Source organism: Phyllostomus discolor, chromosome X (genome assembly GCF_004126475.2).
Source record: "Phyllostomus discolor isolate MPI-MPIP mPhyDis1 chromosome X, mPhyDis1.pri.v3, whole genome shotgun sequence".
In the NCBI taxonomy this organism is placed as follows: domain Eukaryota; kingdom Metazoa; phylum Chordata; class Mammalia; order Chiroptera; family Phyllostomidae; genus Phyllostomus; species Phyllostomus discolor.
In genome coordinates this window covers 27,969,513-27,997,495 of record NC_050198.1, presented here as the reverse complement: position 1 = coordinate 27,997,495, position 27,983 = coordinate 27,969,513, and the positions used below count along the sequence as shown (strand labels likewise).

At 39.3% G+C, this 27,983-nt stretch overlaps 2 protein-coding genes across 3 annotated transcripts; one reads left to right on the top strand and one right to left on the bottom strand.

Annotated features, from left to right (window-relative positions):
* The first annotated feature begins 139 nt into the window (after positions 1-139).
* On the top strand, positions 140-27,140 carry LOC114505108 (norrin cystine knot growth factor NDP). Of its 2 annotated transcripts, XM_036016441.1 has the most exons (4): positions 140-389; positions 6,539-6,612; positions 16,823-17,203; positions 26,807-27,140. In XM_036016441.1, exons 3-4 carry the CDS (start codon positions 17,030-17,032, stop codon positions 27,032-27,034), a joined length of 402 nt encoding a protein of 133 aa, XP_035872334.1. In that variant the 5' UTR covers positions 140-389; positions 6,539-6,612; positions 16,823-17,029; the 3' UTR covers positions 27,035-27,140. The 2 variants fall into 2 exon arrangements, with proteins under 2 accessions (XP_035872334.1, XP_028378791.1); XM_028522990.2 differs by lacking the exon at positions 6,539-6,612.
* On the bottom strand, positions 14,814-15,650 carry LOC114505282 (40S ribosomal protein S6-like). The gene has a single exon (XM_036016440.1). The coding sequence runs from the start codon at positions 15,610-15,612 to the stop codon at positions 14,863-14,865; it is 750 nt and encodes a 249-aa protein (XP_035872333.1). The 5' UTR covers positions 15,613-15,650; the 3' UTR covers positions 14,814-14,862.
* Positions 27,141-27,983: the final 843 nt, after the last annotated feature.

Here is a 27,983-nt window from a genome sequence, read left to right as displayed (position 1 = left end):
GAGAAACTTCCTTGCCCTTGTTCTATGTTGTTCCCATCGCAAGATGCTCCATGGAAGAGAGCCAAGCGGTGGGCAGTGGCTGTGAATCCCCGATAACAAGCGCCTCACATTTCCCTGGCATTTCCATTTGCTAGTGCGCTGCTGCGGCCGCACGCCTGATTGATATATGACTGCAATGGCACTTTTCCATTTGACATTCTCTCTCTCTTTCCCTTTCTCTCTCTCTCCCTGTGTCGCTTAAACAACAGTCCTAACTTTTGTGTGTTGCAAATATAAAAGGCAAGCCATGTGACAGAGGGACAGAAGAACAAAAGCATTTGGAAGTAACAGGACCTCTTTCTAGCTCTCAGAAAAGTCTGAAAAGAAAGGAGCCCTACGTTTCTCCTAAGGTAAGCAGGAAAACAACGCTGACGGCTTGCCTAGGAAATTACTTCTTTCCAAACGGAGCATTTCACCCTCCTCTCAGACAAAGAGACAACCTTTAAATACCACTTAAATTTGCATTAATATAGTTTAATTTGCATTGATCTGTGGCATGCTAGCATTGTGTGTGTATGTGTGTGTGGTTTAAACGGGTCTTTTACGTCTGTGACAGAGCAGGAGAGCCTGACAGAAAGGTTAGAAAAATCTCTTTTGGTTGGACTTAAAGAGATTTGATTTTGAAACTCGCTGAGTAGTTGGATGTAACTTTGTAATGGTTCTTATATTTGACCATGTGAAAGGAGACTGAGAAGCAACAACTTGGGCACATGGATTCCCGAATCCCCAGTATCTTCCCCACTGTCCTCATCCCTCTTACAATGGGGACACTATTAACGCTGGCAAACCTCTGCGTTTAAACGCGCACTGTTTACTTTTATTACTACTTTATATATGCTGCTGATCTCCTGCCAGGGCTCTCCCAGAGTGGTTAGAATGACTTCAAACAACAGGCAATATTTACTTCTAGCTTTCTGTGTCATGCTTTGCAGGATTCTGTTCCTTTTGCACTCTTCTCCCAAAGTGCAAGTACTTTGCTTCCATAAATGCAGGCAGGAGTACTGACTGACAAGAGAAGAGGATGGATTTACTATATGATTTTGATTGGGCAAAAATTCCGAGGAAATGCATGCTGTTTGCCTTGGCCTTATTGCAAAGGGTTATTTTTAGTAGTCTGTTTGTCCCTGCAGCAGGACCGATGCTACACTAAGTAGTGTGACAGGGAAAGGATGCTCTCATCAGCACAAGGACCAGGACTTATTGGAATGACTCCTACCTGAGGAATATTCAGAGGGTTCTTTTAATCTCCTGAATATAAGTTCTCTGTTTAAGGGAACAATTGGGCTTTAGGAGGCCTGAACATAACTCTTTCTTGGGGGACGGGAAGTTTGAATGTGTACAGAATGTTAATGACTCAGAATGTCCTGTAAATGAGGCTCTTTGTAATCAAGGAGTCTAGATAAACCCACATAAAAGAGGCAGACTCTCTTCCCTACTGAGATTCAGGTGCTGGGAGGCGGGGGGGGGGGGGGGGGGGGGGGGGATATTTGGCAGGATGAGAGTTCCATGTTCTATTCTTTGCAACTGTTATTTGTTATTAATAACAAATATGGATGCTGTGAAAAATGTCTGCTTTCAGTCATAATATTATTAGTATATTTCAATTACAATGACCTGGTATTGGCAAACTGCTCCAACATATAGTATTAAATACCAGGTGCATTTGAAAACATAGAGATGCCTAAAATGCAGTGTTGGTTCTGGGTGTCAACAAAATACGGTGGGAGACTGCAGAATGCTTTTTGATTGTGTGTTTACACCAAAAGCAAACATGTACCCATTTTCTCCTCACTAGTTTGGCTTCTGAAAATAACTTTAAGGTTCTATCAACCAATGTCCAGTGTGGAACAGAGACATGATCTATGGGGAACCTTTCTGATTTTCTCTAATAAATAGCTTAGCAGGCATTATTAAAAGAAAATATGGCTTTTGAATGAGTTAATTTACAACTTTGGGATATTCACTGTTTGAGAAAGCCTTTAATGATGCTATGGATTCTATTGCTATACAATTTTAGTGATTTTCTTTAAAAGTGCTGCTGTTAAGGCATTTAGCTGAATCAAAACAATTTTCTTAAATTATTATTCAGATTATCACATAAGAGTGTCTGAACACAAAACACAATGTTTTGAGTCATTTACTGTAAAATGCATTTAGTTCAGGTGAAGGGAAACTGTTTGAGGCCTTCTTGATGACTGTGTACCAAGCAGTTAACACCCACAGATGGAAACACGCCTATGGAGTTTTCAATCTTAATTCGAGTTCCAACAACACTGTCAAGGGGAATATTAATCATTTTGCAATACATTTAACAATTTCCAACTCATTTATTTTCCTGGGCCCTTGAAAAATGTGTTGAGTTTCTTAGAATTATAGCCACCAATGGTGGTCACAATTTTAGTTCACTTCAAGAACTAACAATTCAAGTACTATTATTCTTATTGGTTAATTATTCATTCCATCATTTTTTAATGAATTATGCTAGCTGTTATGGGTGCAAAGATGGGTGAGACATTGTCCCATGCTCTCATTCTCAGTCTATATGTTATCTCCAGTTAGATTTTGGAACTGAAATGGGCTTTGCCAATGGGTAAACTGGGCAATGACCTCATTATAATAAATCATTTAAAATATGTGTTATTATTCTGATTTACTTGAAATGATTGCCACTTATCAATGGGTTTTCTTTTCATTTATGATTAAGGGGTTCCTGTTGGACCTTTATCAGCAGATCCTGGGTACAAGTTACTTGCATAGCTATCATGGCCTGGATCTTTCCTGCGTATGTAGAAGAAAGTAAGAAAAGAGCAGTTTAACTTTTCTCTGCTCTCTTGAGCACCCTTTATAAAGGGTCACATATTGTTTTTATCTGAAATCTACTCAGAAGCTGACATCAGGGGCCCTTAATGAATCATTGAATTAGAAACATGTACAGATGAAGATGCAGTCACTATCTCCCACCACTTACTTGTCCAACTTCCAGGATCAAAATCAATGACCTCTGGGCCTGACCTAAATTCAAGAGGCCCCTGGGAAAAAGTTGCCAGAAGTTGTTCTCCAAACCCAGGTCTTCATCAGAACCATACAATGTTGCTTTCAAATAATCAAGTCTTTTGTTTTTTGACACGGGTAGGGTACTAGGAAACAACACTGAAGACAACATCACTAGGGTCCTTGATTCGGTCCTTATCAGCAGATGACACCTCCCCCATACCCAACAGGTGGATAAAGTGCCTCTGACTCCCTGGGGTGCCTGACTCACCCTAGCCAGCCCTCAGCTTCTTGGTCAGCAACCTTCTAGTCTACTCTCACCTCTTCCCATGACAAGTCAGTTAGTGCTAGTTTGTTCAGGCCTCTTGGCTCAGCCATTGGGAGCAGAAAGGATCGGGAGCCAGGTGGAAGGACTGAGAAATGCTAAAGCAGAAGGAAGTTGGGCCATGTTAGGGTGGATGAGCTCCAGGGCCCAGATTTCTGTGGCCTGCCATGGCTCTGATCAGCTGTCATTTCCTCTTTGTATATGACACTGTGGAACATATTAAAATTTTTCTTGGATGGTATGTTTGGAATTCCTCTGATGCCCCACCTCACCAACTTACCCGGACAATAAAAGCAAGGTTGTAAGCCTTTGAACAGCTGGCAGGCTATATATTTCCCCTCTTTCTTTCGCATAATCTAATTCAGAAAAGAATCCAGCTAAACTGGCAGTGCCATGTCTGGGTACTTGTTTCCTACAAGTCCTTCTCCAGCCCTTCCTGGAATCATCCTGGGTGGCATGTGGACTTTCTTTTCTTTTGCTCTCCACCACCCCCACCCTGCCCCCTTTTCCCTTCCCCTGAGCTCCTTCCATTGTGAGATTACTCTTTGCTCTGCCTGTTTTCCTGACAGCCTGGGTCCTGTTCCTTGAGGTCTCCCCATCTCCATAGTATTCCCAGGATGTCATTCTTGGCAGTAGCTCTGCTGGACTGATAAAATTGGGGGGCTTTTGGATCCCTGACCCTTAACCCACTCAGAGAGAGGAGAAGCCTCATGGCTCGGCTGCCTTTTAGGCTGCTGAGAGCAGGGTTGGAGTGACCCGGGCTGGCAGGGACAAGCATACCATCACAGTGACCCGCACATCTCCAGCAAAAGGCTGAGGGTGGGAGTGCTATGGGAATGCCTGGATGCACTTAGGCCTACATTAAGAGAAAATTGGTTATTCTCTCTTTCAGAGGAAGAGACAAGAGACTTAAAACAAAGCTCCTTGGATTCTTAAGCCCTGCCTTGTCCCCTTTCTCCGTCCTTCCCACATTCTTCTCTTACTAAGGAAAAAGAAAGAGAAACAAGACTTTTAATTTGACTAACTTGTGCCTAAATGTCTTTAAGAAACCCATCTGGTAAAAGGGAAAGGGTAGAAATGGATCCTGGGTTAAGCTGAACTAAAAATGCATGGGGCTGGGGAGACAGGGAGGAGTTTTTCTAGTTTTTTTTTTCTTCTTTTAACACAGAACAACGGATTGGTTTATGAGTTGCAAATGGAAAGAACTGGACTTTTCAATTAGACATTCCCATTTAAGAGCCTCATGCAACCCCCTCTGTGCAGCATCTTTAAAAGATGCTGCTAATGTCCTTGGGACCAAAAGGTATTAAAGAGCAATCTACAATGCAGCTTCCTATTACTTTTCTTTCCCTAAGAGCTTTAGTAGTCTTTCTGAATTAGATAAAGTTCATTAAAAGACCCAAAGAAAAAAAATAACACAGTTGAATTAAAATGAGTCTTTTCCCGTTAGCTTGACAAGAAGAAAAAAAGGAAAGAAAAGAAAGAGAAGAAAGAACCAACTCCCCTCCTCTGCCACTTCTTGGGTTTTAATATGAATTATTCCATACAAGTCCCTAGGCTAGAGGATCTATTTAAAGATGCCTGGCAGCATGAAGGGAGAGGGTAAAAATACAACTACTCTTTTGTCCATCAAAGGTTTTCTTTTTCATTAAGAGCATTCCTATTTTCCTGTCTGCCCCTGCCAGTGGCAACATTCCAGCTGGTAGTACCCACTCCTTAACCATCAGATCAGCAACCATGAATTTCTATGCTTGATTCCAAGAGAAAACAAAGAGTGGGGAATCCTTCTGAAACTCTCATCTATGTATAGCAGTATGGGAGAAGCTGGTGCTGAAATAAATGCTGGCTTGGCTGTGCAGGTTGCATGCTGCAAATTCACACGCCTACACATTTGAGTTTTTGAGGAATCTTGTGCCAATGGCATTCTTTCTGTTGCCAACTAGCCCTCACATCTGCAGAGCTTTTTTTCTTGTGTGCCTCTCTCTAGTTTGCTTGGTATCATTTATGCTTACTGTTCCCTTCAGAGGGTCTCAGAGTCTGATGGATGAGCACATATTGCTGAGAATCACACCCCCAGATCTATTTTCAATAGTCAGACTGTAACACCCTGGATAGGGTTGACATTCTGGAACAACAACTTTCTTGTTAGAAAGAGTGCTGACTCAAAAAATTTAAAAAATGAGTAACTTCAGTTGGCTATATATCCCCAGTGCTTATAATCAGGAATTCATACAATTAAGGTCCATTTCACCCTCATGTCAAAATCTGCACATGAGTATTAAACTTAGTTCTATTAAATTTAGATAATTTTTCTTTTTGTTTTTCTATAAAAGCTAAGAATTTTTCATACAATTTTCTCTCTTCCAAGGGGACTGGCTTAATCCCAACTTTTTCTTTTAAGCTGTGATCCAACCAATTGCAGTATCCTTTAAAAATGAAAGGGCAACAGGTTAATGCATTTAAGAAAGTTGATGAGTTGTCAGAAAATGCTCTAGGGTGACCTTTCTGCAGTGTCACACACCAACAATAGCTCTAAACATGGAGTTCCTTTCCATTCTTTCATCAATAGGGAATAAATATAAAAAGAAAGCAGCTCATGGGAGAAGTAACAAAAGAGAGGAGAAAGGATTATTTTTGATGTTCAAAATCTGCCACTGTAGATTTTCAAATAGCACATTTTCAGAAAGGAAAGTTTCCCTTAATTTTACCTACTCACTCCCAGGAACAGGGGTTTGAACTCTGAAGTTGCTTTCTTTACTTGATATTAAAAAAGAAGGTTCACTCTTCAAGTGAAAAAAATATCCCATCTTTAACTCTAAGTAAAGTGTAGATTCTTCCTCTAATGGATAGGAAGAATCAAAGAAAGTCAGTCCTTATTCAAAGTTCAATTTTCTTTCAAACACAAGGTGGTATTTTAGAACTTGATACGTTCCTATGATTTTCCCTCAAATTATGAGAAATTACTTCTTTTCAGAATTTAATTTTTTGAGCTTTGAAATCTAAAGGCAGCAGAAGAGAATTGTTGCAGAATTAGCAACCAAAAGATATAGTTATATGTTATTTAAACAAAGCAAGATACAAACAGAAAAACAACAGCCCAATAATTTCAGAGTTATTACAGGGAATTGTTTTTGGAAACATGTTTTAATGTGATATTATTTTAACTTTACCCGTCTGACACAGGTCTGCATGCACAAGTGTTCCACATTGCAATAACACTGAATTCAGTATTCAAATCCTACCATTGGAAAGAAAAGGTATGGAAAGACTATATTGCCCCTATTGTTTATGCTTCATTTCTAACTAAGGGCTCTACAGCTGTTAGGTGAGGTCACTACTCATCATTCCAAAACATTGCTGTGGGTGAGAAGATTCAAATGTAGCATGGAAACACTTTGAAGAAAAGCCAACATACTCATTTGGCTCCAGGGTAAACAGGAGCTTGTACCCTGAGCTAACACTGGTCACCTTTCTTCTCCTAAGACTCTTACACCAGAGCCAGCAGTCCACTGGCAGAACCAGTGTCAAATTACATCAGCACCAGGGTCCCCAAAACACCTGGCCACCATTTCTTTTCTACATGTAGAGTACATCCATGTGTTTTGCAGGACTGAGTCCCTGGATTGGTTATCTCAAAATTCTCCTGTTTCCTTTCCAAAGGGTTTAACATAAGGTGAGTGGTTAGAATGTGCCTCATTCCTCACATGAAACCCCCTTCCTAGGAGGAAGTGGGGGAAAAGAAGGGAACCTTTTCTAATGAAATTGTGCTATTTGAAATCATTGAGAGAGCAGTGGCAGATTTTGAGAATGAAAAATAATATTTCTTCCTTCTCTTCTGTGGCTTTCTCCCTCCCTATTTTTATTACTTATTGATGAGGGATGGAAGAGGATTCCATGTTTAGGGCTATTGTTGATTTGTGGCACTGTAGACAGGCATTTTCTGACAGTTTGTGACCAAATCAGTTACAACTTTTAGTGGGCTCATTAGATTTAGAGAAATAATCCAAACTACTGGAGGAAAAGTCTTTAACTGTTTTGTGCTTTTTGACCATGGGTAATCAGACCTGGTCATTTCCAATATATGCAAGGTTTGTATTCTAAAAGTCCATTAATTTTGTCAAGCGTTAAGAGTGAGTCTTTGCATAGAAACTATAGAAACCCAAAAAAGCCCAGCACAGGATCCAAGAGTCATACACAATGGGCAACTCTTTTAGACCTAAGTTCCAGTCCAGGGCTTCAAGAATGCACCATACCTAGCACAAAGGTTCCACACATAGCAGAGTATCTTGCTCTCAACAACTAGAACCTTATTCATTCTATATCTGCAGAGAGATAACTCTTCTAATTAATTTTCCTCTTCTATCTTGAACCAGAACATTACATATGACTCCATTTGGGCATGAGGATCTGTGTCTCAGCCTCAGTTTAAGAATAACAGTCATTTAGGAGTGTTGAACTCAGCCTATACCATCATCATCATCATCATCATCAAATGAAAGAAGTTTAATTCTAGAATGATTGACTATTATTTATTTCTTCTCTCCCCATTTGGTGGACACGGGAAAAACACTACATATACATTGTAAGACAACTTTAAGGTAAATAAGAACTGGTAAAATATCCTCACAAACTGCTTCCTATTATTAACCACATATTATTAATTTATGAATGAAATTGATTTTAAGGGCTATTTTTATTTCAGGCCATCAATATGGCCTTATCAAGGAAAAAATTCTTATAGTTTAGCATTCAGTGTTGCCTCAGGCACCACATGAGAATTTGTTTAAACTTTTCCACAATCATTAACTTCTTGAGTATGGAAGGAACTCTTTCTATAGCATTGATTTGGAGACTACATAGCTCCAAAGCAGATGCTATACTCTGAGAAGCTTATAGTTAGAGAATGTTAGAAATTGGTAGTCATAGAAGCATCTAGACCATTCCATTCACTTTGCAAATGAGGAACCTGAGTTCCAAAGAAGTCAAGTCACTTGTTCAAGATTGTATAGCCAGTGATGGGAAGGTAGAACTCAAAGCTTGAGGTTCCTCAGATCAGCCTTCTTTCTACCATATCAGGCAACAGTAGAATGCTCTTTAGGTTTCAGAATATAGTAGATTAGTTATCTAATATTTCTGGAAAATGAGTGTAAAGCACTGGGAAATGGGGTACTAACAACATAGTCTAGAAATAGGTTTGAGGAGAAAAAGATAAAAGCTGTAAGTAAGTGGGAGTTTAGATAACATGAAAGGTTCCCCTGATTTCCTGAAAATCAGAATTTTAAGTTTTAGCCAGTCTCAGGGTTGAGTCGTCCTATACCACTCCCTTCTCAGACAGTAAATTTATTCAATCTGAGGACATATATACACAGGTGGGTCCATTTGAGAATTGACTTATTTCAAGACATTATAGTCATACCTCAGTACTCATTGGCTTCAGAACTCATCAAACCCCTGTACTCATTGCATTTTGACAAGAAAAAAATGTTTCAGCACTCAATGTTTGTGCAGGACTTGTCACACTTGCTAGAGCTTGAGTGAGTCATGATGCACCTTGCAAGAGAAAATGCATCATGAGTTCCAGAACGGATTAATGATGAGTGCTAAGGTACCATTATACTTCTAGTCCCAGTCCTTTTTCTTCACCCCTGATTACCTCAGGATTGTTATTTACTGCTTCTTTCCTGAGCTATATTTTCCCTTTCCTTTTGTTTCTCCCATCTCTTTTATTCCTCCATCACCATCACTGCTGAGTTTGACCATGCTTGGCTAGTAATGCAGATTAGGAGAACAGAGGGTCCTATCCCAGACTGGAGGACTACTATTTAATTACAAGGATGTCATTTTCTCTCTCCTAAGGTGGCACAATGGGGGCCTCACATGCTTCTTCAACCTCTGATTGTAGTGTAGATGCCATGACACAACAGGGGCAGGAGCTGCACCCTCCCAATTGACCTTGTGGCTCCCCACCCTTGGAGCTACCTGAGGCTGGCAGGTTGGGGGCCTGGCAGCATTCATAGTCAGCCCAAGCTTGGCTTCTTGGCTGTTACTAATGTGCTTCCAGATAAGAATAATATCATCTTATTAAAAACTCATTCATTGAGTGCATGGGATGCTTTATAGAATCCAACATGCTGTTTACAGTTTATAAATTAAGTGCCTTGGGAGGAGGAATCTGACTTATTCTCCAAGGCATCTAGTTGACTAGATCCAATTGGAATTCTTTGAGTTCCTGGGAAGGGGTTACTTAGCACTTCACACTCTTTGATTAGACCTTGAGATTTTTGCTTTTCTAATGCTAGTATGGTGTTGTCTAGGGGCAATCTTTCTTCTACACTGAAATCCTTGATTTTGGTGGGGAGCAATTTCTTTGAGAGAAGCTCTACATTCTGCCATCCTTACCTTACTCATGGCTGATATGATTGTTTTAAATTATAATAAATATAAAATAATTCTGTCTGTTACACTGATGCCATTCCAGAGTCATTATATTTTATCTGCTTAACTTAATCCTCTTTGAAATGATGCAGTGCATGTTGGATACAAATTATATGTTAAAGGAGTTTATCAATGAGTCCAAAGAATGATTCAGGAAAACAACAGGTCAAGACTCTGTACTGGTAGATGCAGTGAGCTGGAAGAAGGAATTAGGGTAGGACCTATTATTTTCCCCAACCTTTAGCTTTTATCTCCTGGAACATCAACAGACACATAGTAGGTGCTTAGTGAATGTGTTGAATGAATGCTTATTAAAAGAAACCACAGAAGGCAACACCTCCATATATTAGCACTGAAAAGAGCCCTGGGTGTGTGAGGGGGTGCAGGGGGAAATGAATACTGGAGTACCATCATCCCTTGTCTGACAAGCAGGGCAAGAATAAGGCTATTCTTGGCACATGCCACTTGTTTTAGCCTGTTGCTAGAATAACTTTGTGAGAAATCAGCACTTTACCCTCTGCCAGGCAGAAGGTCAGCCCAAGAGTGAACTGATTTCTGGACATAACACCATCTCTCACCCAGGAGGCTGTGGGCCCACTGTAAGCTCTGCTATATTATTTCGCTGAGGATGACAGGTGGGGAAATCTGGGCACCAGTTGTTCTTTTCCACTGGTATCGTTTGGAGGGTAGCTCCAAAGTTGGGCACACCAAACTCCATGCCTCTCCTGCTAGCAAAAGGTCCACATTGGAGCTATTAGAATGTGGGCTGTGTACACTGGCCAAGTCCATGTCTCAGAGACTGTACCCAAAGCACAGAGCAGCCCTGGGGCTACTGAGTTCAACAAGAGAGTCATTTTCTCATTTAATCCATCATTTGCTGGGCTGAGGTTCTAAGTCTTGATAGGCAGCATTTGATTTTATGGTATATGGCTTTTAAAAAATGAAAGCAGCCCTGACTGGTGTGGTTCAGTGGGTTGGGTGTCATCCTGAGGACCAAAAGTTTACTGGTTTAATTCCTGGTCAGGGCACATGCATGGGATGTGGTCAAAGTTCTCAGTTGGGGGAATGTGAGAGGCAACTGATTGATGTTTCTCTCCCTTTCTTTCTTCCTCCCTTTTCTTCTCTCTAAAAATAAATAAAATCTTTTAAAAACGAATTAGAATTAAATTTTAAGAAAAATGAAAGAAGCTCCTATAAGACAGCCCTATGAGGGGGGCCTCCAAAATTGGAATTTATTTATTAAAAAATTGTGTATTCTTACATGTTTAAACTTGCCACCTTCAGAGCACTCTCCATTTGATGCAATACATCTATCAATACTTTTTTTCCACTTCTCAAAACAGTTTTTGAACTTGTCAAATTTTATGCCTTTGAGTGCTTCTGCTTTTTTTTTTTTTTACTTCACTTCTTCCACATCTGCAAAATATTTCCCTTTGAGGACTTTTTTCATCTGGGAAAACAAACAAACAAAAACCTGATCTTGGGGTGAGATCAGGTGAATAAGGAGGGTGGGGCATGGTGGTCATGGCATTTTTGGTAGAAAACTGCTGAACACTCAGTGTGGTGTGGGCAGGTGCACTCATAAATCACCCATCATGGAATGGGCAAACAAGTTGAGTCTTCAAAAAAATTCACCGAACCAAGGTGCAGTCTCACAACAATGCTAGCTGGTACACTGATGCAGATGGATTCCTAGAACACTCCTGTACTACAGGGGGCCCACCGTCTAGGAGATAATTCTATTTTGGGTCTCTCCCTCAGATACCCTTAGACTTCCATAAAGTCAGAATCTCAAGTGATGTAAATTTCCTTCATTTCTAATTTTCCTCTTTGTGAGCATTTCCCTCAGTACTCTGCATATTCTCACCAATGCACATACTGACCAACACAATGTTAGGACAACTCAACTTAATATCCCTCTTTTCTTAAGCATTATGTTTATTCCTTCTTTAACACAACAGTGTTGACTTATTCAGTCTGGACACTTAAGGTCAAAATCCCAATGTTATTTTGCAAGAATCTTACCTTTATGTTTTGAAGTTCTGTGAGCTCTGTGGCACATTTATATTGTTTCTTGCATTCTTATTTCAAAGGCTAATATAAAAACTGAACAAAAAGTACCATGCTTTGTGTGTTGAAATGAAAAGTCTATTATTAGTGGTGCAGCAACATTTCCTCTGTCACTCTTTTATACTTTACTTTTATTATTACTTCTGAGTTCAACTTATCATCTTTAAAGAGAAAATCACATAATACAGTTACATTTTGTGTGATGTTAACTATCTCTTTATCAGTATAAACTTCATGATATTTGCTTGCAAAAATATTTTATTCACCTTTAAGGAAAAAAAAAATTAACTGTGCTTGCAATTCAGGATGTTGGTACTAGGTGGCAGTAGTGCATAAGAACAAAGAATAGACTGGCTTGTCCTTCCATATTTATAAGAAATAAAAATATATACATGTTCCTTGATTTCCCTTCCTCTTCTTTCCCACGTTATCCCCCCCCCCACCCTCTCCTCTGGTTACTGTCAGTTTATTCTTTATTTCAATGTTTCTGGTTATATTTTGCTTGCTTGTTTGTTTTGTTGATTAGGTTCCATATATAGGAGAGATGCAAAAAAAAATGCATAGAAAAAAGATATGAAGTAAACATAAAACAAAATGTATATTTATAATTTTGTTTCTATAACTAATAAAAATTATTTTAAAGAAAAGAAAAAATATACTACTAAAAAAACTGACACAGACTTTAAACATTATCATAATTATTATTTTTAAAACTAGCTTTCAAAAGAGAAAATATTATTTTTAAGTAAAATTTTGGATAGGTATATATTCACAAGTTCAAAAGTCTACAAATAAAAAAGCTATAGACTGAAAAGTTTTTCTCCCATGCCTGTCCTCCAACATCCACAGGCAACTAATTGTATAGTCTCTTGGGTGTCCTTCCAGAGCTTCCTCATGTAAATACAAATAGACACAAATCTATATTCCTGTCTCTCCCTGTTTTTTTTTTTCTTAGAGAATTTTTTAGTTTAATGAAAAAAGTTTTTACAAAAAGAAACCAACATAAGGGATCCAAATGTATCATGAAATCCCAGGTATTCACTCTTTTTGTTGGAGATGCTGCTTAACGTGTTCTGCTCTTCATTTTCTCTCTTGTCCTTTTCCCAGATCTCTTATTTCATCCTTTCTTTCCAGGACTCTTGAGGTCTTTGCCATGACCCATCTTGGCCTAGAAGCTGGATATATCACCATAGCTCTCACAAATGTTCCACTTGGATCTTCTGCATTCTTTTTTCTGTAGTTGCATAGTATTCCATTGTATGAATGTTCTATAATATATTTAACCAGTATCCTATTGATGGATATATTGTGCTGTATTTTATGCTATGGCAACCAATGCTATAGTGACTATCCATACACTTACATGACCTCACATGTAAGATAATTCTCAGAAGTTGTATTCCTGGATCTAAGTTATATACATTTGCAATTTTAATAGATATTGCCAGGTTGGCCTCTACAGAATTTATATTGATTTATACTGTACTACTTCAGAATTGGTCTGTTTTCCATAGCCTTGTTTACAGGGTGCATGGTCAGATTTTGGAATCTGTAAATCTGATTGATTGAACAAAGTATCTCAAAGTACTTTAATTTTCATTTCTCTTAGATGAGTGAGCATACCCATCTTCCATGTTTAAGGGTTATTTATTTTTATTGATTTTATTTTATTTTTATTGTTTTTACTTTTTAATTTAATTTATTTTTTGTATTTTTTCCATTAGCATTTATCTTTCTGATACCCTCTTCCACCTCCACCCACCCTCTATCCCTCACAATCACCACACTGTTGTCCATGCCCATGAGTCCATTTTCTTGATCCCTCCACCCTCAATGATACCCACCACCACCCAGAACTGTCAACCTGCTCTCTATAAGTCTGTGTTTCATTTCTGTTTAGGGGCTATTTATATTTTTATATGTTATTTTTTGGATAAAATGCCAGCAAATACAACCATCTATATACATATATAGAGTTTTGTTATTGAAGCTCTTGCTTGTTTTTTGCTTTCATGCTATACATGTTTTTCTTTCATTTGCTTTGCTCATTTGACCATGCCTTCTGACCATGGCTCTGAAGAGAAGGTTCTGGTAGTGGGGAAGGAGGGATAGGAGTAGAATGTCTGTTTTTACCTTCATCCCTTTGCCATTGACTCCTAGGGGAAATATCTGTAAACTGGAGTGGTGAAAGGAGAAATCTAATAAATTTTCTTTCTGAGACTAATTAAGGCTTCAAAGAGACAGATAACTGCTAGGGATAATATAGTCATATTAAAACTCAGGAAATGGTCAGTATTATTGTAGCCTCTGAACTTAGAACACGCCCCAAAGGGAAAAGATACTGTCTCTTTGAACTGAAGTCTTGGTGAGTTTCAGTTTAACGTGCACAGGAAAACCTAGACTATGAAGCTGAAAAGGAAACAAAAGATGTTCTTCTGTATTCTTTGCCAACTTGGAGCTTTCAGCTCAGGCTTGATAAATTTTAATGAGATGTTTCCATTAGCATGCACATAAAGGAAAATGGTACAAAGTTATATGAAAAGATAGTCTCCACAAGTTTAGGATTATCTTCTGCATATGGAGATGATGGTAACTGAGTCCGTAAGTTATCGGGTAATGGCATTTTAGAGCAATAGGGAAATGCATTTGTCATCTTTTCCAATTCTCCTCCTCCAAAGGTGAAGAATCTGGGGCTAGAGCAGTTTAAATGACCCATGGAAGGTCCCCCTGCTAATTAATGGCAGTGTTAGAGTCCAGGTGGGTCCCCATATTACTGATTCCTGCTTTTCCTTCAATTTATAGAACTTCCCTGAAACATACATGATGAGGTTTTGCCATTGCCAAGGATGTTGTGCTCTGAAATAGCCCTATGTCACACACCCTTTTCTGCTTGGGATCACCTGCCCTACACTCACAGACAGCTAACTGAGGCTAAGTTGGCTTTGAGCCATTCTTTTTTTTTTTAATGTTTAACCTTATTTATTTGTTACTCTTAGAAGACCTCATTTTTGGCTGGACTCAGACTTAGAGGTAGAAGCTCTCAGAGAGGACAGCCTACGTCTCTTGGCAATTTGTTCCTGGCATTTTTCTTTGGCCTCCTTCATCCTCTTAGCTAAAAGTTTAGCATACTCTGCAGCCTCTTCCTTATTTTTCTTAGTACGTTGCTTCTTCAGAGCAATACGCCGACGTTTGTGGTGTAGGACACATGGAGTAACAAGACGCTGAATCTTAGGTGCTTTGGTTCTAGGTTTCTTACCTTCCTTGTTTAGGGGCTTTCTCACAACATATTGACGGACATCATCTTCTTTAGAGAGGTTGAAAAGTTTTCGGATTCTGCTAGCTCTTTTGGGCCCCAGGTGACGAGGCACAGTAGTATCAGTGAGACCAGGAATATCTTTCTCCCCTTTTTTAACAATGACCAAGTTGAGAACACTGAGATTGGCATCCACAATGCAACCCCGAACTGATTTGCGCTTTCGCTCTCCAGTCCTCCTTGGTCTGTAACAGGAGTGCCCCTTGCTCAGCAGCAGGCCGACGTGGCCATGGGTCAGGACACCATGCTTCATGGGGAAACCTTGCTTGTCGTTCCCACCACTGATTCGAACAACATAACCCTTCCACTCTTCACCCAGAGCGTCAGCAGCAACTTCTGTGACCATACGCTTCTCATAAAAAGTACGAAGTTTGCATTCATCGTCCACTTCAATGAGTTTCTGACAGCCAGTGGCTGGGAAAGAGATGTTCAGCTTCATCTTGAAGCAGCTGACCACCTCCCAGGCGCCACAAAAAAGAGCGAGCCATTCTATTAGAGCAAAACTGATTGACTTATATGGGCTTAAACTTCTAATCTTGATCTCTTCAATACTTTGCCCTGTTTATTCAGACTGTCCATGAGTAGGAAGCTTTAAAAAATGTTGTACTGTGAACAAAAATCAATCTTTTATCCAAAATGTTTGAAAGTTTTTCTGAAGCTTTGATTATCACGTTCCTTTTGTTTTGGATGTAATGTCAGCCCCACCCCCCAATTTTACTAAATTTTTTAAGATACTTTTCATATTCTTTGTCTTCTGTTATGATAAAAAGCATCAATGTTGGCCATGCTTTGGGGGTCAGTGAGGTGATTTGGGGAGATTTCTGGACCTTAGCCCTTTGTCTAAGAGGTATATGATTAAAGGAACAAAGCAAATTTCAGGAAAACCAGTATAGTATGAACCCATTGTAATGGTAAGTTACTGCTCCAACAATCACTTATTTTCTCAAATTATACCATGTGCTCAGGCTACAAAGACTGCAGAAATGTGTGACTGTACTGGCAAATACAAGTATTACCTTAACCATACTGGAGGCCAGGTAGCATAATGTGTATTTCAGATGCAGTTTGTCATTGATGCTGGGTAACATTGGGGCTTTAAACAAAAACAGGATGAGCCCAGAACACAGAAATGGAAAACTAGGTGGTGAGTGAGTGGGTGGGTGGGTATGAACCTGGAATTGGAAAATGTATTTCCTTCCCATGGGACATGACCTGTGTTCATTAGTGCTGACCTTTCACCTCTCTTTCTCTGTAAGCTGATGTTGATATCAAAGCTTCCTGAGAAACTGAATAGACACCACCAGCCAGGGATAATGATGAGACCACCAAATTCAGATAGGCCAGAACTGCATGTTTAATCTTTACCATGGGTTCAAAGTATTCTTGCTCATAGGAAGATGGACTCCAGCAATTAAAGTCAATACGTGCTTCCATTAAGCCACTTTTTCTACCCTAAAATGGTTATAAATATGCAGCATAAGCTATGGAGGCGGTCTGGAGTGGATGACAGTTTATGCTAACGACACCTTAGAAACTAATATTTTCTACTCGAAATCACATAGAAAAATTCTACTCAATACTTCCTGGGTTCCATTAGTTTTTTTCTCAGTAAATGTTTCAGGGGGAAATAATTTCTGTTTTCATTCCAGCTGTGCAGCAGATACAGTGATGATGGACTGCAAGTGCAAAGAGTAAGACAAAACTCTGGCATACAAAGGACAATGACAACCAGAAAGCTTCAGCCAGATCCTGCCCTTTACTTGGAAGGAACTGAATCCTAGGAGGTGAAGGCATTTCTCATTTTTAGTCCTCTGCCTCCCTCTGCTGTTCTTCTTGAGTAGTTTTTCCTTACAACAATGAGAAATCATGTACTAGCTGCATCCTTTTCTATGCTCTCCCTGCTGGCACTAATGGGAGATACAGACAGCAAAATGGATACCTCCTTCATGATGGACTCAGATCCTCGACGCTGCATGAGGCACCACTATGTCGATTCTATTAGTCACCCACTATACAAGTGTAACTCAAAGGTAAGAGAAAGATCTCTGTGAGGGTAATAATCCTAGAAACAGGAGAAAAACCATATACCTTTATCAAGGGATAAAGAAGTATGATGATAACCTGAGCAAACTTGAGCTATACGACTGGCCCACACATCTTGTGGGAGAATCATGCTTTGCACTTTTGTCAGTAAAGCTGCCTAATTAAGTATGTGTACACACAGCTAGCTTCTCTCTTTTCAGTCTGCTCAAAACCAATAGAAAAGGCTGGAATGTTCTCACAATAAAATTGTTGCTAAAGACAAGATAGTAGGGGAGCATTTCGTCCTAGGTTGTGAGATTTATAAGTGGTAGAGTCCTTTTTCAAGAAAGAAAAATAGTCTACAAGTTATTGTAATACCTTCTACCGCCACTGGCAATAAAGAGGAAGGGGATTCAAGAAATATGATTGAGCAGTGAAATGTACTTCTTGAGGGACTCCTCAAAGAGTTTTTCATGAAACAGTTAGTCATTGGCCTTGTACTCCCAGTTTTTCTTCACCTTCCACATTTATGTTAAAATTACTTCAAAAGATAAATGGCAACTTGATCATTTGTCATTTTTACATTGATTATCCAAATCATTCTTGTTTGGAGATTGTATGATTTTTGCACAAGCACTTATGCAACTGATGTCTCACTGTTGAGACAAGTTGTGGGAAAGAATACCATGCTTCAAAGGTCATTGAGAGTGAGCAGCCACATGGACCACCCAGAAGGGAGGCACGTAGTAGGGAACAGTCTCAGAATGAGAATTCTCATGACTGTCACTGCTGCAGTCACATAAATGAAATTTGCCCACATTTAGTAAATAAGAATTTGTTTAGGACAACCTCAGAGATTTTCACTTTTAGTCCTGAGACTAAAACCACTTAACTGTTCTCATATGACAAGTATTTTTTAAATTACCAGTATAATTAAGAAGGTTCTGTACTATCAACCACTAGAATTAAGACCATATAAGTAAATCTCTCTACCCTCCATCTGAAAACATTAAAACTTCTGTCTGCCTTTAAAATTTCCATAACTTGTCTGATTAAAGCTCAATGATGATGACTTGTTTTAGTCTGGCAGGACCAGAATTTGAGTGAAATCATTTAAATCATTATATTAGTAAGCTCTAGGACTGTGGGAAAAAATAGACCTAAGGAGAAAGATTGTGACAAATAGAGAGTTAAGTGTTACCAAGCACAAAGGATATTTGTCCCAAAGTTCTCTTTCTACCAAGAAAAATGTTCTGTCTCTTATTTGCACAGTTAGAGTTTAAAAAATAAAAAAATTTGCAAGATGCAATTTTGCAAATTGCACTTGCTAGCACTAGCAAGGATTTAGTGTTTCTTATTCCATGAATGATTTCTCCCTCTGTTGAATTGTCCTCCATAATCATTGTCCTTTAAAAAAAGGAATTAAAATTATTTCAAGGAAATTGTCAATATGATAATAAGAAAGAACAGAGATATAGAAGCAGAATAAAAAAGGAAAGAATACTTTGGAAATATTTGGTGAAATGATAACAGAGTGCCTTAACAATTATCACATTAGTTAAGGGAAGGTCAAAGAAGAGATGTCATTAACTTGAACCCAATAAACTCACAGTGCTTGAGCATGAGTCCTAGAAACAGACTTTAGCATACCTTTGTTTACCTCTGTTTCTTCCAGAATGCTATGGTAAACAGTAAGAGAAATGTTTGTACTTTTATGGGAACAATCTGTTTTCAAACATCCTAAACTATCCCAAATATACCAATAGTTTTATGTAAATGTGCTTGTAATTATAAACCTTTCTTCTTCGGCCATAAAATATACCTGGCAGAATCTCAATTAACCAGACCTTTCCTGAATTAGATTTTCTTTACATATCCAGGAAAAAAACCTGTTTCATTTTTTAAGAGACTTTTTAAATTTATTTTAGACAGAGGAGAAGGGAAGGACAAAGAGAGGGAGGGAAACATCAATGTGTGGTTGCCTCTCATGTGCTCCACACTGGGGATCTGGTCTGCAACTCAGGCATGTGCCCTGACTGGGAATCGAACTAGTGACGCTTTGGTTTGTAGGCCCATGCTCAATCCACTGAGCTACACCAGCCAGGGCATCAGCAATTTTTCTAGAACTAAAACTGAATGCCTACTGTGTGCAGGCACTGTGGTAGGTACTGGAGGCACAAAATTTTTTTTTAAAAGTTTTGCCTGTCATAATGTTTACAAGTAAATGGGGGAGAGAGGGAAAGGAACCTTTTCAAGAGCTTTTTATGAAACCGCCTATTTCCCCTAGCCCTGAACTTGCAGCTGGCCAGTCCCAGAGGTCTGTTGCCTATCTCCTAGTAATTCAGGAAAAAGCTGAGATGGGATCAGACAGAAAATACTGGCTGCAGTGATCCACTAGGGAGGTCAATGTGGACACACATTAGGATGTGCCTGCTGGCATTTAGTGATTGTTGTCTTGTTGTTTAGTGGTTTTGTACCTTCTAGGATGGGGTACAAACAATTCTGAGAGTGACAGATTCATTTACAACCTTCCCTGAAATTCTAGGTGAGTAAAGGCTATAGAACAAACAGACAAAATGTCAGTAGTTAGTGGGAATGAGGTGTCTGCAGCATATTTAAGGGAACTGAGGCATCCCAGACTTTTGAGAAAAAAACTCCTTTCAAATTCCAGCTTTACAGTTTGACAAGTGAGGAAAGTGAGGTAATTATTTGGTGCTTCAGTTTCTTTGTAAAATGGAACTATTGTTATCTACCTGAAGGAATGGGCATGAATCTTGTTGATAACATTTGTAAAGCATCCAGCACAGTGTCTGGCATATAAAAGGCATTAATAAATGATATTATAATCTTGATGATGAAGTTATAAACTGGACAGGTGTTTAGACTCACTTTTCTATTTCAGTCACTACTGTGACCTCAATAACTGCTGGGATCTCCTATAGCCTTAAAGGATTAGGAAAATAAACCTCATTGTGGTTCATGTTGAATACAGAAACTTGGTAGGGGTGGTGGGAGTGTGCAGAAGAGCAAAGTAAATGTAAGCCACTGTGTTGGGTGCTAAAAGGAAGGATAAAAGTCAAAGAGAAACAGAACTTGCTGTCTGACCTCCTTTCTCAAGTGAGTAGAGACAAGAGAGACTGGAGGAGAGGCATTTCTGGATTCAGGCCAGGAAAGGTTTTTAGGAACTGAGCTTGGGAAAGGAAGCTGGTGGGGCAGGTCTATGAGGTCTGAGTTGGGTGAGGAGTTGGAGATGGTGACCCCAGGCCAGGAGTGTGGAACCATGAGATAAGGTTGTTTGAACTCTGAAGGGCCACAGGAGCTGCAACAAAAGAGAAGAAGTGGAAGGGTTCAGGGGACAAATCCTAGGAAAATTCCCAGAGTAAAGGGACTTGGCATGCCAAGGACTGAGCCTAGAGCTTGGGAGGTAGTGATTAGGATTCTCAAGCCATGTCCTACTGGTGCTACTGAAGCTCAGAGTGGTAGAAGAAATGAAGGAGTCAGAAATAATGAGTTTATAACTCAATTAAGTATTGGGAAGATATGAGTTATTTTTTTTTTTAAAAAAGGAACAAATGTATACTGAATGCCTATTATGTACAGGCACTGTGGCTACTGGAGGTAGAAACAAGTTTTAAAAGACAGTTTTGGCTCTCAAAATGTTTACAAGTAAACAGGGAAGAGAGGGAAGGGAAATGTTCTGTGTTGCAAAGGCCTCTTCATGCCCTACCGAGTTGTGACCAGAGTAAAGGTACCAGATTCCAGTCGAAGTTTGCAGAGTTCTCACTCACCCTATCAGAGCTCTCACCACCACCACCACCACCATCTCCCCCATACACATTGTTTCATTGTCCTGGTTGCAATTTTGCTTATTCCCTCAGCCTTGCATGGTCAGTATAAACGTCAATTTGGATCCCTAGAAGTGAATTGAATAGTCATTTATTGAGGCTGTTGGTAAGGGAAAGTTTAGGAGAATCATGGGTAAATCTTATTCCTGAGGAGAAAGGGCGTGGGTGTTTCAAGGAGTACCATAGAATAAGAAGTGTACAGTGTTCACTGCTGACAAAAGGTAAAATATATTTCTCACTCAATTGGGGTAAAATAGCCAAACCCTTATTTGAGGAAGGGAGACATGCATCTTTATTCCGATATTTATGGAGGCACCTAGTCAGTCATGACTTGAGCCAGGAATTCATGGGTTTCCACATGACAAAAGAGGAAAGTGACTTCGGTGGTGATAAGTCTTTCAACAAAGGGTGATGAAAACCATCTGTGTTTGGGTTTTCTCTCATTCAGAAGATAGTTGTGTATTGCAGAAAAGACATAACCATCTAAGAATTATGGTAGGTCACCAGGGAGAGCAGAGCCCTGAGGCCTCCAGTGCATTCTTTGGTCTGAACCCAGGAATCACAGAAGACTACAACCCTCACAATCTAGATTGAACTTACCCATGACCAACTTGAACATCTTATGAAAACTGAGGGCTTGACAGGCTGATTGTCATGGCCTAATGATATAGCACTGTGTTTAGGAGAAAATGCTCAGGAGTCTGGCTGTGTTGGTTCAGATGGTCTGGCCCTCCATTGTACAGCTCTGTGTCTTCAGGTTGGTAGCTTTTCCTTTGCCTTTTATTTTCTAATTTGTAAAATAGGGAGAGTTTACCTTTTGAAATGCTTATTAAGTACTAAGTTGCATATGAAGGACTTGGCATGGCTCCTAATAAACATTCAATAAACATTATATATAATCATTTATACTGTTTTTTATTATTGTCCAAGGACCTTTTTATTACTCTTACCCTGAGCACATGGAAATCATATTATAGCATGAAGAAACCTGTTCTTGAACAAGCACTCTGGCAGCTCTGTTCACATTGGAAGAAACTGGCTTTAACATGTAGCTGGAGCCAAGTGACACCAAGGTTGGGGGAATACAAAGCAACTGCTGGAGGAGTTTCCCAGCTTCCTAGCATCAGGCCACCTGTTTGGTAAACATAAAATAATGAAAATTAAACTGGACCTAAAGAGGATAACATGTATCTGTCACCCACTTGGGCTACAAGAAGTCAATAAGTATTACACACAATAACCAGCTGTTGAACACACTGTCTAATGGTGGAGCCCCATGTAGGCTTATTGTCATAAGAATTTCCTTTCCTGATTTGATAATAGAGCAATGTGAACACTCCCCATTAAGAACACAAATGCAGTTCAAAATATAGAGGAGTCCTCCCATGTTATTGAAACACAGCCAAGTCACCCAAGCATGAGGAATGTATGTCAGCCACAAACTGGGATCCACTGTGTTTTGGCAGATGAACTGATGTTTGTAGGTGTCAAAGGTTTATTGAGTTGGAGGATGAATTGACTAGGAATTAGAGACTGTGTGGTACTACCCAGTGAATTGCTGACAGTCCCTGAGAGTCCCCAAATCATGAGGGGATGGAGCCGAGCAAGGATCTTGATAGTGTAGGAGGTATTATGTAGGACTATCATGGATCTTAGAAGATTCACTTCTGCATAAGCTTGGAGGTGGTGATGACGTGTCCCAAAAAGTCCATAAGACAAAGTTCAAACTTGCATGGAAATTATATATAGTTAGGGCTCCCAGAAGCATGTCAAAGTACATTAGAGAAAGGTATGAGTTGGCTTATGATTCAGGAAAACATATTAACCTCAGGAGACAGGATAGTATAATGATTTAGACCTGGTGTTTGCTTTTAGACAGAACTGAGTTTGTCTCCAACACTGCCTTTTACTAGATATGTGAGTCTGAGCAAGTTACTTAAACTCTTTTTTAAAAACATTTTTATTGTTGTTCAAGTACAGTTTTTTGCCTTTGCCCCCACCCCTCCCCACCACCCCAGCCTCCCCACCTCCCCACCTCCTCTGAATTTCCACCCCCACGTTGTTATTTTCCATGTGTCCTTTATAATTGTTCCTGTAAACCCTTCACCCTTTCCCCCATTATCCCCTGCCCTCTCCCCTCTGGTCACTGTCAGCCTGTTCTCAATTTCAATATCTTTGGTTATATTTTGCTTGCTTGTTAATTTTGCTGATTAGGTTCCTATTAAAGGTGAGATCAAATGGTGCTTGTCTTTCACCACCTGGCTTATTTCACTTAGCATAATACTCTTCAGTTCCATCCATGCTGTTGCAAAGGGTAGGAGCTCCTTCTTTCTTTCTGCTGCACAGAATTTTGAATTGGCAATTCCACTGCTATATCCTAAGAACCCTGAAACACCAATCAAAAAGAATCTATGTGCCCCAATATTCATAGCAGCACAATTTACAATACCCAAGTGCTGGAAGCAACCTAAGTGCCCATCAGTAAATGAATGGATCAAAAAACTATGGTACATTTACACAATGGAATATTTAAACTCTCTAAAGCCCCAGTTTCCTTATTTGTAACAATAATACAGATAATGATATGTAGTAATTTTAGCATAAGATTGTTCTGAGGATTAAATAAGATTAAATGTTCTAAACACTCAGTAAAGTTTATCTTCCATTATTATTAGCTAAATGATCACTATCTGGTAATCCATCTGAAGCAGATCCTCTCAAATTTTAATAGGCCTAGGACCTTCCTAGTGAAAGTATGGATATTAGCCCAGCAATACTCACATCAAATAAAATCTTTTGAGAAATGAAGAATCTCTGGTCTCACTTAGAACTACTGAATCACATTGTAAATTTGAACAAGAACCCCAGATGATTTACATACATATTACAGTTTGAGAAGCTCTGGTCAGGAAGAGGTGAGAAAATGTTCATTAAATTTGTAACATAAATGATGCATGGCAGAGACTAAAATGTGAAATATGAAGAGTGAACCTGGAGAGCTTTATTTTTTCCATTCTTTAATAACAGTCGTTTATGGATCTTATCTAACAAACTCCCCACTTTACATACGCAACCGACATACACAAAACACAATTACAGTTTATATAGTTTTCAGTTTTGAGATAAGATCTATATATTATACATTTCTTGGAGAGGGGATTGGCATGTATGTGTGTGTTGAGAACATTGAGGGCCCAATAACTGTTTCATAGCCTTTTCCTCAAGGAGAGAAACTTTGAATTTGGCAATGGAAGGCAGTTGGGATTTCATTAAGCACAGCTAGGAGGAATGGGCATTCATAAAATAGAAAGACATGAGCAAAATCAAGAAGCAAGGAAATTCAGTATAGTTCCAGGAACTCATAAGTAATTAAGCTTGATCACAACAGGGAGTAGGTGATGAGAATGAGAATAGTTGTAAGAAAGATTGGAAAGATAATGTGAAATCCAAGTCAGAGAGGGCCTTAATGCCTGCTCAGGATTTTGAACTTTATTCTGAAGTCTGGGGGGCAACCCCTGATGGTATTTATTATACATCTTGTGCATTCTCCTTGCCCAGAAAGTCCAGCTCCTGAGAAAGAGGGGCCCCTTGGAGGTGGTCCCAGGGTCTTCAGTGCTGGAGTTCTTGTCCATCAGAATGAGCTGAAGGCAGAGCTTCAGACCCTGAAAACTTTTAATGAAATCACTATCAGGTTAGTTCTTCTGTAAATGGCCCTACATTGTTGACTTTGTCATTTTACAGACTAAAACTAATTGCCTGGCCATTCAAGGTCTACATTTGGTTCACCTGTATGTGTATCATTTGGAGATGATGCACTACTATGCCTTTGCTTCTGAATTAAGTCTGCTGGCACAGGTTCACTATATCCATCTAGACTGAAATTGGATCTCTAAAGGCTCCATTTTGGGAGATGATTCTTTAAATAATTGCTTGATATTCCTAATAGATGATTTGCATTAGTGAGTAAATTGAACACTACTTCAAAATGAGATGTCAAGGAACTTTTCCCATGTAGTGGTAAATTGTGAAGAAGGGACTGGGGAAGATCTTGGACTTTCCTCTCATTAGAGGGATAGAGGTGGCACCAAGAATTGGCCCAGGTACTACTGACTATGGCACAATCTCTCAAAACATTTCAGATCATGTTTGTTTCACCTATCAATGTAAAGAGCAGGTAGGATAGAATTAAAGTTTTAATACACTAAAACAGCTTATAGCTGCCATTTTCTCTCTGCCTCTGATCTTTCAGAGAAAATATATCAGTAGGTTTTGTTCAGTTTATCTTCACCAAGCCCTCCTGGTTGTTTCCTAGTGTTTCATATTCTCTTATTGGTTGCTAAGAGATTGTTGGATTCATCCCAGCATCTTCTCAGGTAATGATCTATAATTACCAGAATTTAGTTTCTCTTCCTTTTGGAAAGATAGACAGGCCATTCCTTTCTTTTAATCCTTGGGTATTTAATTCTGGCCTATAAGAAATGTTAAAGATAATAGCTTGTGTGTTTTTAATAACAGCTGCTAATTTGTAAAATATCATGAAGTAAATGTCAAATGGTTTCATATATGTATGTATCTTTTAATCTTTTATTTAAAATTTTATATTCTTATTGTTAGTTCTGGAATTATAGGGCAACATTTTCTCCATCACTTACTATGAAATTCATGAAGCAAGACCTCCCCACATAAACATGGACCAATAATCTCAGATTCTCCTCACCCTCTGTGCCCAAATAGAATCAAGATGCCCACCCTACCCCACATATGACTGCCACTCCTAGGACAGCAGGATTTATGAGCCTCTGCTATGTTCCCATAATCTATATACAAAATATTGAGTGTGTGTTTATGTCCATTGTTCTGGGGATAACTTTGGTAGTTGGTGTCAGAGTCTTCAAGGAATCTGTTTACTAAAATCACATTGAACCATTATAGAGGACACACATCTTCTGTTACTTCAGCCCAACCTTTATTATCATACTAACTTATCTTTGAAAATAGATGTGGTTAGAATGAGTTAATATTTGCTCTAAATGACTCTGAAAATGTGATTGCACAAATCTTAGGTTCCCTCAATGTATAAGCCCAGAAATGCCATTCCAGGGCCCAAAATGCAGCCCATTATTATTTAATGCTCTTGTTTCAAGTTGTAGTAATTAGAATATTTTTTCCTAAGTATACTCAGGTTACCCTTACTTTTTCTTCTTCAGAAACCAAATTCTTTTTGTTTAGCAAGTCCCTTCACATAGCAAATTCTTTTTTAAATTTAGTTATCCTTTACTCCCCAAATTTTAATTTGGGATGACTTTCTGCATTTTGAGACTGGTAGAATTGGTATTAGGCAAATGATAGATTCTCACTTGTCTGAATAAATTTTGTTTGTTCTTTGATTTTTATTTGCACATCAAGGTGGTGGGCCTCTTTCATTTCTTCTCAGCGCACTCCAGAATTACCTAAGGAACTTTGAAAACCACAAAAGTCTGGCTCTGTCTTCAAGGATTTTATTTTTTCTAAATTGTCTTATTGTTGTTCAAGTACAGTTGTCTGCAGTCAAGGATTTTAACTCAACTGGCTTGAGGCAAGGCCTGGGTGTTGACATTTAAAAAATAAGTTTTACCAGATGATTCCAAATTGCAACCAGAGTTGAGAGCCACTGCTCTAATCCAGCAGGAATTGGAAAAGAGGGTTAGGTTTTTATAAAGAAGTCTGTGCTATATGGCTGGGGTTTTGGCATCTCCCATGTGGTAACCACCTCTCTTTTCTCTCTAGATGGTACTTCTCGCCAGGTGTGAGGGGCACTGCAGCCAGGCATCGCGGTCCGAGCCCTTGGTGTCCTTCAGCACTGTCCTCAAGCAGCCCTTCCGATCTTCCTGTCACTGCTGTCGGCCCCAAACCTCCAAGCTGAAAGCATTGAGGCTGCGCTGTTCAGGGGGCATCAGACTCACGGCCACCTACCGGTACATCCTCTCCTGTCACTGTGAGGAATGTGGTTCCTGAGATCTGCTTTTGAGCGACTTCTGGATGAGACAACCTCCAGCCTCTGATCAAGGCAGCTCAATCAGCCAAGGAAGGACTGGCAAGAAAAGAGTTAAGGCAAAAAAAAGTGCAGCAATTCCCACAGGATTCTGCATATTCTAGTAATAGACTCTACATGCTTGCTGACAGAGAGAGATACTCTGGGAACTTATTGTCCATTCCTGTCTCTTTTCCCTAGTACAATATCTTTTGCTTCCTTTTCATATTCAGGCATTTTCCCTCTTGGCACTGAATGTTGTTTGGGTTTCTAACAATTCAGCATTAGTGGGAAAAGTGGGCCTCCAGGCAAGAGTGGGTCAGGCTGTCACTGTTTGGTGCAGATTAGGGAAGCATTTGCTTTGAAAAGAGGGACAGCACAATTCTTTCTGGGACATCATCTGGTTTTGTTTATCTTGTCATTTGGTCTAAAGTTGCCATTGCTGCTAAAGGTTCCCAATTCAAAATTCCAGGCATCAAGCATGTGGATATGTTTAGTCAGGTATACTCATAGCCAGCTAACTGACTTTCAAATAATTAACAGATTTTCTTATGTGATGCTGGAACTCCTGATAGCTGTAATTATAATTCAGAAGTGACTTTTGGGAAGTAAATGTGGCATAAAGAATCTGTAACCTGAAGGCTCTCTCAGATAAATTATGGTAAAATTTTGTAAGGGAGCAGACTTTTAAAGACCTGCACAAATACGGATCCTGCACTGACTTTGAAAAAGGCATATACATACTGGTGGCATGGAGAATGCACTATACTCATGCATGCAAATTAGACAACCATGTATGATTCTATTTGTGGGTGTGCTACAGCTTCAACCATGCCATGGGCATTTTTCTTCAACATCTACTTGTCTATGTGAAACATGCTGCCAAAATGGTGGCCTGGCTCATCTTCTGAACATTTGGTTTAAATATATTTT

Excerpts from the sequence above, each read along its gene's own strand:
- LOC114505108 (XM_028522990.2), top strand. The coding sequence starts at position 17,030 with ATGAGAAATCATGTACTAGCTGCATCCTTTTCTATGCTCTCCCTGCTG. Across the intron at positions 17,204-26,806 it reads TATACAAGTGTAACTCAAAG|ATGGTACTTCTCGCCAGGTG; the intron begins GTAAGAGAAAGA and ends TTTTCTCTCTAG.
- LOC114505282 (XM_036016440.1), bottom strand. The coding sequence starts at position 15,612 with ATGAAGCTGAACATCTCTTTCCCAGCCACTGGCTGTCAGAAACTCATT.